The 15,716-nt window shown below is 56.4% G+C and overlaps 1 protein-coding gene across 1 annotated transcript in view; it reads right to left on the reverse strand.

Moving 5' to 3' along the window:
- The window catches only part of GRID2IP (Grid2 interacting protein), a 27,817-nt gene that overhangs the window by 9,760 nt on the left and 2,341 nt on the right, over positions 1-15,716 (reverse strand). Inside the window, 10 exon segments of the mRNA XM_077758834.1 lie at positions 1-171; positions 851-968; positions 1,148-1,245; positions 1,501-1,647; positions 2,603-2,757; positions 6,154-6,337; positions 6,616-6,710; positions 7,205-7,274; positions 9,809-10,043; positions 10,046-10,115. The exon segment at positions 1-171 is cut by the window's left edge and continues 194 nt beyond it. Coding sequence (XP_077614960.1) covers positions 1-171; positions 851-968; positions 1,148-1,245; positions 1,501-1,647; positions 2,603-2,757; positions 6,154-6,337; positions 6,616-6,710; positions 7,205-7,274; positions 9,809-10,043; positions 10,046-10,115 — 1,343 coding nt within the window.

Consider the following 15,716-nt stretch of genomic DNA (forward strand, 5'->3'; position numbering starts at 1 on the left):
TGGGCCCGGGGTCTGGCTGTGGAGAGGGTGCCCTGCTGCTGTCCAGGCTGGCGTAGGGGTGAGACTCAGAGCTGCTGGGGGAGGCCAGGCCCCCTGAGCACAGTGGGTAGTAGCAGGGGGAGGGCAGGAGCCGCTCGCTGGGCCATGAGACGCTGGACAGGGTCCTGGGCCCTGGGGTGGGGGATCAGGTGTGAGGACCTCTCTTCAGTCAGCACCTGGATCCCAGGTGCAGGCTGGAGGGGAGGGGCCAGGAACAGAGTGGCTCTGTGTCCCTGGGCCCTTCCCTGAGGGAAACCAAAGGTCAGAGTAGGTGAGGGGGACACTACTTAGCCCCAGGACAGGCCAGACCCCAGCTCATCTTGGTCCCACCTGGGACCAACCGAACACAATTAAAAGGGGGGATGGGCCTTCTCCGAGTCCCAAACCAAGGATCATGAGGCACCTCCGACACCCGACAGACCCTTGGCTGACAGGAGCACTGCCCAGGGGGCCTGCCTTCTGAACTGCAGAGAAACTAGCTTCTCAGTTGTGCCATTCACAGAGCAATGTATGCGCTTATAGTTTATCCAAAAGCCACATGCTAACTCAGGGCTCCTTCGGGGGTGTGGGGGGAGACTTGTGCTCTTCTAAGGAGGGGTAAGGGTCGGAGGGGACCCAGGAAGGCCTGAGACAACCCTAACCTTGACGGAACTTTACATGGAGGCTGCTGAGGTTCCCCACAACTCAGTCATGGAGCCATGCAGCAAGGGGGAGGCTGGAAGGATGTGCCTCAGATGGCGAAAACACCCAGACAGACAGCCCAGCAGAGGTCAGTGCTGCCCTCAGGAACCCCGGCGAGCCGAGCCCCTACCTGCTGCGGCTGCCGGGCTGGGCACTGGCGGGGAGGCACGGGATCTGGATGTGGTCCCCACCTTCCCTTTGAAGCTGCTGCTCAGTCGGGACTCGAGCTCCGCATAGACCGCTGACATCTGTGGGGAGAGGAGGCCGGGGTGAGTCCGGCCCCCCAACCCCCACCTCCCATGTGAGGCCCTCAGGTGGCCTCAGAGGCCAGGCCTCGGTGGTCTGGGAGGCAGGGATCTGGCCCAGCCCCACGAGCCGCCTATTCCCAGCAGCCAAATGAACCACCAGGAGTGGGGCGAAGTCTCACCATCTTCGGATTGGGGGTCTCGGGGAGGGACGTGCCATCGCCTGCCTGGCGCTCGCCTGGGATGAGAGGAAGAGGCAGCTCGGGACAGTCACCAGGACCTGCTGGGGCAATGGGAGAGGGTGGAGTCCACCAGAGACGTCTCGAACCCTTCTGAGCTCTAAGGCTCAGGGTCCAGCCCAGGCCCAGTGGGCAGCCACGGAGAAAGAACCAGCAAGCCCTGCAGACCCAGGAGGGCCATGACTCAGCCCCGCCCCACCCGATCTAGGGATCTCTCTCATCTCACCAACCCCATTTTGCAGGTGGGAAAACCAAGCCCTGTTCCCCACATCCTGCCTTTCTGTCCAGAGCCTCACCACAACCGAGGCTGGCCTCCAGGCCCTGGGACCGGAGGCTGCGGCGGCACATGGAGGAGGCCCTCAGGGAGCTCCGTCGCTGGGGCTCCAGCATCGGCTCAGGCTCGGGCTCGGGCTCAGGCTCCAGGTCCAGCTCGGGCTCTGGCTCTGCTGTGGGAGGCGAACAGGAGACGGGCCCCTTGTCCTCTCAGCCAGACAAGGGGCCTCCCAGGAGGGGCGAAGGCAGCAGCTGTGTGCACCAGTCTGTGACCCCAGGCTCTGCCTGGCAGGTGGAGCCAGAGGAGACAGCTGCTCCTCAGCCTATGCTTTAAGCCTCTTGCTAAAACCCTTGAGCCTCCCCCAGCAAATTGTGGGTCCCCAGGACTAGGGACAGTGGGCACACAAGGGCCAGCACACAGGTCCGCAGGCTGTGACACAGTAGGTGCAGAGTGTGTAGAACAAGGCACAGGGCATCGTCAGGCAGCCCCTAGTGTGTGTCCGTGTGCATCGAGGCCCGCCAGCCAGGTATGACCTGGCTGTGTGCTCACTATCCAGCTCTGTAAACAGGAACCACACGAATTTCCTGATCTGTGCCACATTTCTGGGGGTGCAACGCACAGCCACTGAGGTTGCTCCCCTGTTGTGGGTGAGAAGCCTGGGGTTCCAGACGGACAGGTGGGGTGGCTAAAGTCTGAGATAAGGCTACCGATGCTACTTAAAGGTGAAGCTGAGGGGCGCCTGGGGGGCTCAGTTGGTAAAGCGTCCGACTTCGGCTTAGGTCATGATCTCGGGGTTCGTGAATTTGAGCCCCGTGTCAGGGTCTGTGCTGACAGCTGGGAGCCTGGAGCCTGCTTCAAGTTCTGTGTCTCCCTCTCTCTCTGCGCCTCCCCTGCTCGTGCTCTCTCTCTCAAAAGTAAATTAAAAAAATTTTTTTAATTAAAAAAAAAAGTCAAGCTGTGAAGACGCATTGGTGAGGCCAAGTGTGTGACCAATCCGGGTGTGTCGGACACGTGTCTGCATGACACGAGGGTGCATCCGTGTGTGGAGGAGGCCCGGGTGGGCTGTGATCTGAGAACAGGTGTCTGGCTCTTCGGCGGGCGGGGCAGCGGGAGAGGTTGCTTACCGGTCATGGCCGTGTAGCCCAGGAAACACGCGATTTTCTCCCGGCACAGCTCCTGCTCCTCGTAAGTCAGCAGCTGGTAGACGAACTGCCAAAGGATTTGCTTGGCAGGTGTGTCCAGCACAGGGTAGATGTCCACAATGAGGGTGTCGATGTTCCTGGGGGAGGGTGCAGGAGCAAGGGCTTCATTACTCACGGGCTCACCATAGGGGGTGGGAGAGATGAGGGGGGGATGGAACACTTCCAGGCCACAGAACCCAGCCCTGCTGAGACTGGGTAGTGGGGAAGGGAGGAAGGCAGGGCCTGGTGACGGGCCACCCTGACTCAAACCCCGGCTCTGACATTTACCAGCCAAGTGACCTTTCTCAAGTTACTTAATTTCTCGGTGCCTCTGTTTCCTCATCTGTAAAATGTGGATACAAATAGCATCTATCTCAGAGAGTCACTGTGAAGATTAAAACACACAGGGTGTATTGGGGAAGCTGACTCACTATATCAGGGATCGGCAAATGATGGCCCGCAGACCAAAATCTGGCCCCACTTGTTTTTATAAAGAAAGTTTTATTGGAACACAGCCATGACTCTGTTTATATATTGCCTACAGCTCGGTTTTTTTAATTTAAAAAAATGTTTATTCATTTTCGAGAGAGACAGAGTGCAAGCAGAGGAGGAGCAGAGAGAGAGGGAGACAGAATCTGAGGCAGGTTCCAGGCTCTGAGCTGTCAGCACAGAGCCCGATGTGGGGCTTGAACCCAAGAAGCGTGAGATCATGACCTGAGCTGAAGATGGAGGCTTAACCAATTGAGCTACTGTGCCAGGGTTGAACAGTTTCTATGGAGATTGTGTGGCCCACAAAGCCTAAAATATTTACTATTTTAAATAGTAACTTTAATTAATTTTCATAGAAACAGTTTGCTGATCCTTGCATTATATGGGAAATAAACTGGATCCTCATATAACACCACACGTAAGTATGAACTCTGGGTGGTTAAAAGACAAAGTGTGAAAGGTAAAATTATAAAATCAGTAGAAGACAGTGCGGGACAGGGTCTTTCGGCCTAGGGTTAGGGAAGGAGGTTTTTTGTTTTTTGCTTTTTAAAAATTAGCTTAACACCCAGAGCAGAGCTCAATGCAGGGCCTGAACTCATGACCCTGATATTGAGACCTGAGCTGAGATCAAGACTCAGATGCTTAACCGACTGAGCTGCCCAGGCACCCCAGTAGGGAAGGAGTTCTTAAACAAAATTTCAAAAGCATAAAGCCCAAAATGTATTGAATTTGATTATGCAAAATCAAGGATACCTGTTCAAAGAAGCCCAAATGGAACACACTGATATTAGATATAACAGAAAAAACAACAGAAGTAACAAATGGAAGATGTTTACAATGTCTAAAACCAACAAGGAATCAGTATCTAAAATATACAAGGACCTCTTGCAAATTAACAAGAACAAAAAGTCCAGTGAAATAAAAATGGGCAAAGGGCCTAAACAGGGAATCTATTAATAAAGAAACAGAAAAAGTTAACAAGCATATTAAAAGATGTTTAAAATAGTAATTAAAAATTTTTAACATTTACTTATTTTTGAGAGAAAAAGAGACAGAGTGCGAATAGGGACGGGCAGAGAGAGAGGGAGCCACAGAATCCGAAGGAGGCTCCAGGCTCCCAGCTGTCAGCACAGAGCATGACATGAGGCTCAAACTCATGCGATCATGACCTGAGCTGAAATCAAGAGTCGGACGCTGAACCGACTGAGCCACCCAGGTGCCCCTAAAATAGTAATTTAAAAACTCAAAAGAAAATAAGATGTCATTTTCTGGCTAAAGGACTAGCACGAGTAGAAAACTGGATAGTGCCAAATGGTGCCAATGGACACGGGGATAAGAGCCCGTGGGCACCGCAGGCATGAGTGCCAGCAGTGCTCTGGGAAAACATCTGGGATTACCTAGTCAAACTAGGTAAACAAGAGGCGCCTGGATGGCTCAGTCAGTTCAGCGTCCGACTCTTGATTTCAGCTCAGGTCATGACCCCAGGATTGTGGGATTGAGCCCGGAGTCCGGCTCAACGCTGAGAGTAGAGCCTGCTTAAGATTCTCTCTCTCTGTCCCTCTCCACTCTCTCTCTCTCTCAAAATAAATGAATAAACTTTTTTTTTTTAATTAGGTAAATAAATGCCTTAGTAGCCAGCAATTCTGCTCTTAGATGTAAATTTCAAATAAATTGTACACGGCTCCTTGGGGAAATGTACAGGATGGTGTTCATCTCTGCTACTGTGATGGAAGACAGCAGTGGCACACGGAGTCTGTCACTGGCAGGTAAAATATATGGGACATGGGGGCTGGGGCAGTGATCTACAAGAATTTGGCTACAGTTATAAACAATGTATTTCCATGTACCCAGAGCAATGTGGACAGATCTAAACACATAGCACTTGGCGGAAAAAAGTCACACACGGAATGTGCACAGAACAGAACAACCATGATGCGGAACAAAAAATACATCATGTGTGGGAATCCTGGCTGGTTCAGTTGGAAGAGTATGTGATGCTGGGATGGTGAGTTCGAGCCCCACATTGGGTGTACAGATCACTTAGATAAATAAAACCTAAAAAAATACATCATCTGAAACAGCAATGAACACATCAGACAAAAGGATGCCTATTAAATTCATCAGACCGGTGCCTTGGCCGAGGACCTAGGAGAGGGAGCGGAGCTAGAAGGCAATGAAAGGTGGAGACAAGCCGAGCATCCAGACGACATGTGGTCTAGCCACAAAACGGAATGTTACTTGGCCACAAAAAAAGAAGGAAATAGATGCTGTAGCTTGGATGGACTTTGAAAACAGGATGCTGAGTGGAAGAAGCCAGACATGAACGCCCACATATCATAGGATCCTATTCATATGGAACACAGAGACAATGAAGTAGATTCACAGTTGTTTAAGGGGTGGGGGGAAGGTAGAAGAGGAGGGGGTGGCAGTGAAGACGTGTGGGGTTTCTTTCTGAAGTGATGAAAATGTTCTCAAACTGGTTGTGGTGACGTATGCTCTGATGTGTACATTAAAAACCAAGGCCTTGTACCCTTAAGTGAGTGAATTATGATGGTGTGTTATATCTCAATAAAGCTGTTTAAAACAAAAAAAGAAAATGGCACGAACAGGTGAGGGGTTTGCACAGGCCGTGACAATGACTCTAGGGACCAAGGTTACAAAAAGGAAGACCTAACCAGGCCCTCACCCCCCCCATGATGGCCGGCCGGTGGCAAGCACCCACAGGTGAGTCTTGTGAGCAGTCCATAACCAATACAGCAGGTGGTTGGTCCTTCACCTCACAGAGGCTAGGTCACGTGGCTGGGGGGTTTCAGAGTGAGGGTTTGTTGTGGGGCACCTGGACTGCCCACCCCCCTGGGGCCCCTGGTACCAGCTGCTGCTTTCTTTGAGTCCTCCCCCAGGAGAAGGGGATGGAGGAGGCCCAGGCAGGGAGATCCAGATGGGGAGTCTGGGCAGGATTTGGGGTTCCCCCAGGGCAGCTCCCACCACCTCTCTGGCCCAGCCACCTGTGTTGGAAGAAGCTCTCAAGGGCCCGGCAGACCCCATAGCGCTCGGGAGGCGTCAGTAGATGCTCCAGCTGCTGGCTGAAAGTCCTCCCCTGAACCCGGATGCTGGAGGGCAGGATCTCTGCCACCCACTGCAGGGAGGTGAGCGCCGAGGACGGGTTGGGGGAATCCAAAGAGTCGGAGTCTGTCAGGGCCACAGGCAGGAGAGGCTCAGGTGACCCTGCATCCCCAGGTTGGAGGCCATTTCTCCAGCAGCTGGGGTGAGTGCCGGGCACTGGGAGCCACACCTACTGCCAGAAGCTGGGGACAGGGATGCAGGGACAGCCCTGGGCAGCACGTGGGGAGGGAAGCTGCAGATTTAGGGGGAAAAGCAGAGTCCTGTGCAGACTCGTAAATGCCACACATGGAGGCCCAGGCAGGGTGTGTGTGGGCCGTGAGGCCGAGTGGTAGAGGGTGTCTCACCGCTGGCGAATGGGACAAGCCCCTCTTCCACCACCAGCGTGGGCACCGCGCCACTGCCTTGAAGCATGGACACCACCTTGTCATGGGAGCAGTTCCTGCCGAGAAGAGATGGCCCAGGAGGGCCTGACCAGGATGAGCCCTGTCCATGGCCACCCAGCAGCCCTCTGTGTCCTGCCGGTAGAGGCCCCTCAGCATGCACATAGCTGGGCCAGGACCAGAAGCCAGGGCCCTGCCGGCTTTATCTCCTCTGCAGGAGACGCTTCAGGCCCAGGACCAGCTGGACACTTCTGCGTGCAGAGGGATTATGCCCACGTCATCCCCAGGCCGGGCTCTCCCTCAAGGGCAAGACACTCATGGTCCATTTAACTCTGTGTCCCTTGCATGGAGCTGGGGTGTTTTCAGGTTGGAAAGATCAATGACATCTGACTAGTGTAGGGGGACAGATTCAAGGGCTCCCACAGGAAGAGAGCCAGACTGTGGGGACCAAGTAGTCAGAGGAGATCAGGACCATGGGCCTGGGTGTCCCAAGAGATGGGAGTCTTGGAAGATGATTTGTCACCAAGCTCTGATGTCCCCAATAGCCTCTGACCTCATGTCCAGTCCATTGAGGAAGAGGATCCGGTCGCCTGACTTGAGGGAAGCATTGTCAGCCGGGCTCCCTGGAAGCGAGAAGAGACCGAGGGCTGGTCAGCTGGGTAGGGTCACACTCTGTGAGCCCATTTCACAGGAGCAAAATGAGAAGAGTAGCGAAAGAAAGCCAGATTCAGGCCTGCAGATCTCACATTAGAGCCCACACTCCTCTGCTCTCAGCTGCTCTGAGCAGGGAGTGAGCCCCTGGGTGGGCCTGGGAGGGTTTGGGGCACAGTGTGGACCACCTGTCAGCCCTGGGCTGTTGAAGAAGAGCAGAAGCAAGGAAGGTCTTGGGAGCAGTATTTCTGCAGCATTTGTACACCTGCCGGTCCCTACACCGTTCTCTGCCCCTCTGGTAACAGTTCATGTGGTAGATTCCTCTGTGCCTTTGTCATCAGGAGAAAGTGCATCTGCCTAGAGGAACGCATGCGTGTCCCTCGGGCCGTGAAATGTGGCGTTTTAATCACACTGGTTTGTTTCTGTACTTGCATTTGGGGGCAATGCTGACCTGGGAAGTGCCGCCCTCCCAGGGCTAGCCGATTCCTACGTGGTAAATGACTGGCTCATACACAACTGATTCAGAGCCCACAACCAACCAACCTCCTTCTCCATGGGGCCCTCACACCCTGGGCCACTGTTACCCTGCCCTAATCACCCAGGACCAGGCACCTCCCGAATGGGACAGCTCCTGTGGCCCAGAGCCTGCCGAAAGCATTCAAACTAACCCTACACCTGCTTCGCCTGCTTAACCTGCTTCACCTGAGCCTCCCCTTCTCCCTATGGCCCGTGTGGCCCTGCATGTGGTGTGGCCCTGTATGATGTGGCGTGTGCCCTACTGCTTGGGGACTGTGAGGGACAAGCTCTTTTTTCCAACGGTGATCATCTCCTGATCTGTTGGCGTCACCGCACCGGGTTAATAATAAAAACTGCATATTAAACACATAGATAGAAGTGGACTCTCACTCTGCCTTGATGGCCTTGAAGGTCAGACCAAACCCAGTACCTAACACCTGGGGAGGGGCTGGTAACTTTGCTCCTGTGGATGTAGGTTTTTTTCCTTTCTGCCTCTTTTATCAGCTGCTGCTCTAAATTTGATTTGGAAGCAAGTGGGGGAAGGGACAAATGCCTAAAGAAAATGTACTCTCAGGTTGTGAGACATTCTCTCTTGAGGCTGTGGGGGCCATGGGAAGGGGGCGGCAGGGAGAAGTCTGCTCAGAAAGGACCTGCTGGGGAAGCGAAGTCCTTTCCCTGGGACTGAAAAGGGGGAGAAGAGAGGGCGATGGTTGTGGTGAATCCAGCGTGGCCTGTTTGGAAGCTTGGGCCAGCCTGGGGTAGGAGGGCCAGAGAGGTTCAAGATCATTGGATCAGGAATGAGGAGATCTCAGGTTCTAGTCCTTGCTTTGCCAGAGCCTCTAAAGGCCTCAGTTTCCCCATCTGTAAAAGCTCTCACTGCAGCATCCGTTTGGCTTCCTATGACAAGGAAGGCATGGGGTTACCAGCCTGGAGGCTGGGTTGGAGAGCACAGCACATCTAGGTTTTAACATGGCCCTAGGCAAAGTATCTCCTGCTCAGATGTAGGTGGAACAGGGAGACGGTGGCCAGTTGGAAGAGACATAGAGGAGAGACCACTCTTTTCTAGAGGACCAGCCTTGGGCTTTTCCCCTACAACACTGTGCCAACAACTTAGTAATGCACAAATCTGAGAAGCACTAGAACGTGTCAGTCATCTGTGTTCCTCATGGCGGGAATAACGATGCTGAGACACTAAGGCACTTTCCTGGGGATCAGAAGATGTCCATCCCACAAAGTCATGCACTGGAGGTGTGAGATGAGGAAGGGTAGACAGGACTCAGCATCAGCAGGGCCACCAGTGGGGATGCGTCACCAGGAGCAGCATGCTTGGGTGCTGGGAGGTTATGGATGCAGGTGACCCAGCCCTGGGAGGTGGTTACCAAGAGGGACAGTTCAATTTAGCATTAGGAGACATTTCTGCCCCACAGAGATCTTCCACAATGGAAGACCCCCTACCCTGCCCCCAGAGGCAGAAAAAGAAGAATTCCTGCACTAAGGTCTACCTTTTTCATGATGCCACCATTCCAGAAGCAAAAAACGAGGGAGGCATGATGGGGGTGTGAGGAGAGTCCAGATTGAGGGGAGGGGACTGGATAGTGGGCAGAAGCCCTGAGGGCCTGATGCCTCTCTGACTCTGGCCGGCCCAGCAAGTGCCAAGTTCACATCCGGCACCCGGCACAGGGCATGCATGCTGTTTGGGTGCGGCCTGGGCAGGCATCAGGTGTGCCCTGGCTCTCCCAGTGTCTGGGACAGTACTCCCAGCTCTCCTGTGCCGGTGTGGACACAGGAAAGGTCTGGATGGAGAACTTGGGTCACTTGGCTCAAAGGTGATCCTGAACTCGAAGAGGGTTTGGCCCAACTCAGATGGATGCTTAGAGGACACAGGCTACCTAATGTCTGAACCTAGGGGTGGATGCGAAGGGGGTGGGTTACTGAGTATTGGCCTAACAGGGTCCTTCACTCCATCAGGGACCACCCGCCCACCCCTCACCAGGCAGGACAGACTCGATCCAGACAGGCCCGTGGCCGCGCAGCGTGAAGCCGAAGCTCTTGTTGCCCTTGTAGACTCGGACTGTCCTGGGAAGAAAGAAGACGTGGGGTGGGGGGGGCTGGCAGTGTGCCCTGCCCTGGGGAGAGGGAGCTAGGGGGCCTAGGGGATAGAGATGTCCCACATCCTGCTGCCCTTAACCTCTCCTGCCCCCCACCACACCCCCCAGGTGTCCACGCCCTGACCCCCCCCCCTCTGCCNCGACACCACCTCGTCGAAGCGCGCCCGGTGCTTCTTGGGGATGAAGATCCTGCGGGCGAGGGCCGCAGAGTCGGGGCGCGCCCCCAGACAGCGCCCCGATCGTGGCAAAGCCTGGCCTAAAGGGTCTTCTGGCCGCCGCCCTGGGCTCTCCCGCCCCTACCCAGGGGTAACAGGGGAATCAGTAGCCTGCACCCCAGTCTCCCCCTCCGCGCCAGGACCTGCGCCCCAACCCGCTTGCGCCACACAATAACCACGGCGCCCGCTCTCATCTGGCTCGCTCCACCTCCGGAAAGTCACATTCGGACTGTCCCCATTACTCTGGCCTTGAGGGATCTGAGCTCCCCAGGCCCGTCCATGGTGCTGTTGCCCTTGCTGCTTGTCTTCCCGCTTCCGACCTCTTCCCTACTCCTTCATTCCATGCCCTTTCACCTGCCAGGCCAAACCCCAGCCGGGGACCGCACCACTCATCTTCTTACCGGATTCCAGGCAACTCCGCAGGAGAAAACTGAAGCCACAATCTGCCCCGGGGTCAGACTCTCTCCAGACCATCTTTACACTCGGGGCCCTCCTGCTCGCCTCTCTGGCCAGTCCTTTCTACAGCTGCCTCCTCAGAACTTGCCAGGACCCCCACAACCAGTCCTACCTTTTACACTTTTGCCCAGGCTTTACACTTACCCCTGCCTGGTACCCTCTGTTTCCTAGCATTACTGGACTCGACCTTCAGCACCCAGTGCTGGCCTTCCTTCAATTTCATCCGACATGCGACAGACACTAAGACCCTGCTACCTGTGCCAGCCTATGTTCAGAGCTGATGGCACTGTGGTTCCTGCCCTCAGAGAAACCACCTGGAAGTGATGAGAGGCAGCGGGGAGGCTTGGATGGCTCCCCTTGTGGGATCACCCTGGGCTGATCCCTTGGTAACTGTGGGTGTCTTCTGCGAGGCTGGAAGTTCTCTGAGGGACAGGTCTGTGGCTTGGCTGAGAGCCACGGTGACCAGCCAGGGTTTGGCACTGGGGAGGGACCCAGTGACTCAGTAAACAGGGGGTCCACCAGCAGCCCAGCCACACCTCAGAGTAATGGCAGCTGTTAACAACGTGGCAGACTCCTCCGTCCATGGAGGTCTGGAGGCTTGGAGAAGATCTGTAACTCTCCGGGCTTACACAGCAGGCCCTCAGCACCGCTTGGACAAGAGGCCAGCCTGAGCCGCAGCACTGTGGCAGGACTCTGCCAAGGGCCTCCGAAGTTCTGGTTGCTAGTGAGGCCTCCCTGGCTGCATCCCAAGGCTCCCTTTCATGTTCTTTGTACCAGGAGCCAGTGCCAAGGGCATGGTGGGGAGGAGGGAGGAAGATGGGAACAGTGGCTTTGCAGCCAGCTGAAATACAATCCCTCTGAGGTTGTCCAGTAGCCCCCTGACTTCTATGGGTAGGGTTAATAAGATCAGGAAGGCAGAATCAGCTAGCTGGTAGGAAGGAAGGGATGTGGACCCTCCAGGAGGAGGGTGCATCAGCTCTGCCCCCCCCGCCCCGCGCCTCCCCCCCNAGATGAAAGCCCTACTCAACTCTTGCAGAAGCATCCTGGCCTGAGGCTCTTCCTTGCTCATCCACAGAGATTCCCGAAAATCTAGAGCCTCAGCCTCATTCCCCAGATGTTCACTCCAGGTCTCCAGAGCCTGACCCCTCCATCCGCCTGGCCTGCACATTCCCTACACTCACTCTGCCAGGCCCACCACATGTCTCAAGCCCAGGCAAAGGGGGGATGACAAGCCAGAAGTTGTCCACCGCCCACTTTGGGCTCCAGCCCCAGGCTCCAGAAGGCATGGCCCCGCTCCCCCAGCCCCTAGGTCCAACGTGGGCAGGGGCCACATGAGCACCCAGCTCCACCCTCCAGCAGCAATTAGAAAAGGCCCTGTGTCCCCCGGGTGGGAACCACAATGAGTCACCAACTGCACAGGTGGAAGAAGATTGGTGGCCTTTTCCCTGCCCTGTGTCCTCGGGGCTAAGTCAGAGGCCAAGGCTGCCTTGTGCACCAGACGCCCTTCCTGGCTTGTGTCGGCTCTCCATGCGGCTCAGTCTGGCCAGGCACCCCAGCCCTGGGTCTGCTCTGAATCCTCTAACCCAGGAGAGCCCGGCCAATGGGACCTCATGGACTACTGTGGCATATGGCATATGACTGCCCCTCTGACCCTGTGGGTATTGCTGCCCCGGGACTCTCAGGTCTCTGTTATGACAACAGGCTTCTCTGAGACCACCGGACTCTTCCTTGGCCACACAACGACCTTTCAGTCAGTCAGTTCTGTTCTCTCCGCCTGGGGGGGTCAGGTGCAAATCCATCTCCAGATTCCTCGTAGGGGCTGCCCTAGGGTCCTCTCTCTCCACCACATTCCCTGACATGGGTCTCTGGCCAGCTCCCTCGATCTGCCCAATTGTAGGAAATCGTAGGAAAAAGGGCTTTTCAGTCCAAGCCCTTGGTTCTCCCCTCCCCCGACCCCCATCCCGACCCCTAGGGGGGCGTGCAGGTTCCAGGCATGCAACGCGGGGAACTCGCCCCCGTGTGCCGGGTGGATGCCCACCTCAGTGCCCCAGCCCAACCCCTCCTTCTCAGGCCGCCGGAGGCGGGTGCGCCGCGCCCAGGGCGCACAGTTCCTGGGGGCGCGGGGCGCGGGAAGCGGGGGGAGAAACTACCGAAAGTGCCGAGAGAAGCCCTGGTCCTTCCCCATCTGGAGCCNGCCCCTTCTCGGGTGGCCCCGCCCCGCCCCGCCCCCACGGGGGACCCTTCTGCTAGCTCCAGGGGATCTGGGGGCGGTTCAGGGCTGTCAATGCCGCTTCCTCTCTGCCGGCTCCTTCAGTCCCTCCCCAGGTGCCTCGCCTCCAACCCCTCAGGCCCCTGCACCATGGCGAGTCCCCAGCACCTGGCTGCTGCAAGACTGAACCCCACAGTTCGGGAGAAGCCCCGACTTTCTTTTGTAGGGCATGGGACGTCTCTCCGGCCTTTGCGCTAGCCTTTAAGGAGTAGGTCAGCGCCGGGAAGCCCTTCTCACCTACCTACCCAGGGAGAAGCACTAATCAAGAGGCTAGAGAGGGAGGCCTTGAACGCCATTGTCAGCGGCTGAGACTGAACACTGAGAATGGCGAGGAGCCAGGGGAGGGTCTGTCTCAGGATTTAAGGAGAGGCGGAGGGACCCAAGAGGTTTCGGTGCACCAGGGGAGTAGGTGAGGCTGGGAGGGGAACAGGGAAGGGTGTGGGCTGGGGCAAGTGGCTAGATTCTAAAAACACAGAGGAGGGTGAGTGCGTGTGATCCTGTGAGTGAGGGGAAGCGAGGAGGGGCGGCCAGGCTGGGGCAAGTCCCAAGTGAGGCCAGCCAGCCTCCTGTTGGGAGAGAATCAGAGGAGCAGCCACAAGGAGAAGCAGGAGATAACAAGAAAGGGGTGTGGACCCTTCCTCTGGCTCCGGGCCTGCTACTCCCTGGGAGTCAGAGAGGAGCTGACCCCAGGGAACACACTGCGAGGTCACTTCTTGATGATCAGTCCTGCTCGCCCTTGGGAAACACGGACGCAGGACATCCTGAGGGATCCTTGGGGGACATCAACTCAAAGCTCTCTCCTCACCGCGAGGTGCCACTACCCAGACAGGCTGGAACTGCAGGGGCAGAAACCCCCCGGGACTATAGCCCTGTGTCAGTCACGGGGAGGAAGGACCATCTTACCTTCCGGCCTCCGAGCCCCTGCAGCCGGTCACAGGGAGGCCCCTGTGCCTGGTCAGACCTGGAAATCGGTTCACCGTGCGGCCCCACACACCCGCAGCCCCAGGTTCCTGGCTCCAGTGAGGCCGCCACCCTCCCGTTATCAATCAGGCCTGCTCTCCTCCCCAGCAGCAGCAGGAAGCCGGAGCCGGCACTCATGCGGCAGCCTCCCAGGCCTTGTCCTCAGCCCTGCCAGGGACAGAAATGCCTGGAAACCTCTACAGCCAACACAGCTCCCTGACATCTGCAGGGCCCCCGCTGTCCCGTCATGATGGAGCCGTTTCCGGTTGTGGGGCTCCGGGTGCAACGGCCGGCATCCAGAACCAGGCCTGCCCGACTTCCGAAGGCCGTGAAGACGGCCCACCGCCTGGCTGTGGGCCGAGGAGGCGTGAGCGTGGAGCAGACGCTCATGCTTAGATCTGGACACAGGCGCAAGTGCACACACTGCCCTGGGGCCAGGCGTCATTGTTGTCCCCTGTCCCTGTCCCTGTCTGTCCACGGCGCACGCCGCCCCTCTGCCCCGGCACCCCAGCGCACCGTGAAGGCATCAGAAGGGGATAGTGTCTGCGTCTGGCCAGATAACTGGAGACAACACGGTAGTGGGTGGGGGTGGGTCACCCAGGAGCTGGCCTTTGCTGCAGCACCTGCCGCATCACTCTAGGAGAGCAGTTGTCAACTGGAGGGGGGCTTGCCCCCCAGGGGACATTTGGCACTGTCTGGAGACGGTTTGGGCTGTCACACAGTGACGATTGGGAGGAAAGCGTGCTACTGGCATCTAGTGGGTGGAGGCCAGAGATGCGGTGAACATCCTACAGCATACGGGCCAGCCCCCCCGCGATAGAGAGTCATCGGGCCCCAAATGTCAACAGTGCCGTGGTTGAGAAACCCACACTAGGGAGAAAGAGACCTTCCCCAGGGGAATCCCACGCTAACTGAGCACATACTATGTCCCTTGTACTTCTGCTCAGTTTCATAAGAATTCTCCCAATCGCTTGGCATTATGGTTGTTCTGACATTTGTCATTAAAGCAGAAGAGGATGAAGGGGTGTGCAGGTCACCCCAAATTCTCAACCGATCTCTTTCCTGCTTGCAGTTGGCACACTTCCTTTCTGTGATTTCCTACCAAGAGCCCTGCTGGGAACACGTAAGTGTTGACAGCTCCATTCTACAGACAAACTGTAGAGGCCAGTCAACCTGCCCAAGGCTGCGCAGCCAGTGAGTGGAGCCGGGGGTTCTAGCTAGGTCTGTCGGGGTTCCAGATCCCAGCTTCCTCCCTCACGGCTTCTGCTTCCCTCTCCTCCCACCCAACTGCCCCTCCGGCTCCTTCTTAATTCCCTGGAACTCAGCAAACCATAAAGCTGCCTTTGCTCCCCTGCTCCCTCCGAACTACTACGTCACGCTTCCCAAACCATTCGGCCCGTCCTAATTAGAAAGTCATTTCATCACTTCATCAAGCTGGGATCCCTTTGGGGACAGACCCACATTAGGCTCTGAGCTGCAGGAGGAACTCCTTTGCCTACATTACCACCACTGTCCCAAATCTTACCCTCATGGCCGCACCGTCCAGGAGAACTTTCTGCGGTGATGGACACGTTCTAAGTGCACTGTCCTGCGCGGGAGCCAGTAGTTATATGTGGCTACTGTGCACTCGAAATGTGCTTAAGCGAGCCGGAGAGGCTGAATTTTAAATTTTATTTAATAATCATTGTTTAATTTTTAAAAAGGCTCAGGTGGCTGCTCTGCTCATGGTCTCACTGCTCCTTCTCCTTTCCCCCCCAGCCTTCTTATTTGGCCCCTGGGACCACCTCTCAGAGGTCACACAGTGATCTGGGTGGGTTCCAGCCTTGCCAAGCTCTCTCTCTCTCTCTCTCTCTCACACACACACACACACACACACACACACACACACAC

This window comes from Crocuta crocuta, unplaced genomic scaffold (genome assembly GCF_008692635.1).
Source record: "Crocuta crocuta isolate KB4526 unplaced genomic scaffold, BGI_CrCroc_1.0 scaffold273, whole genome shotgun sequence".
Classification (NCBI taxonomy): domain Eukaryota; kingdom Metazoa; phylum Chordata; class Mammalia; order Carnivora; family Hyaenidae; genus Crocuta; species Crocuta crocuta.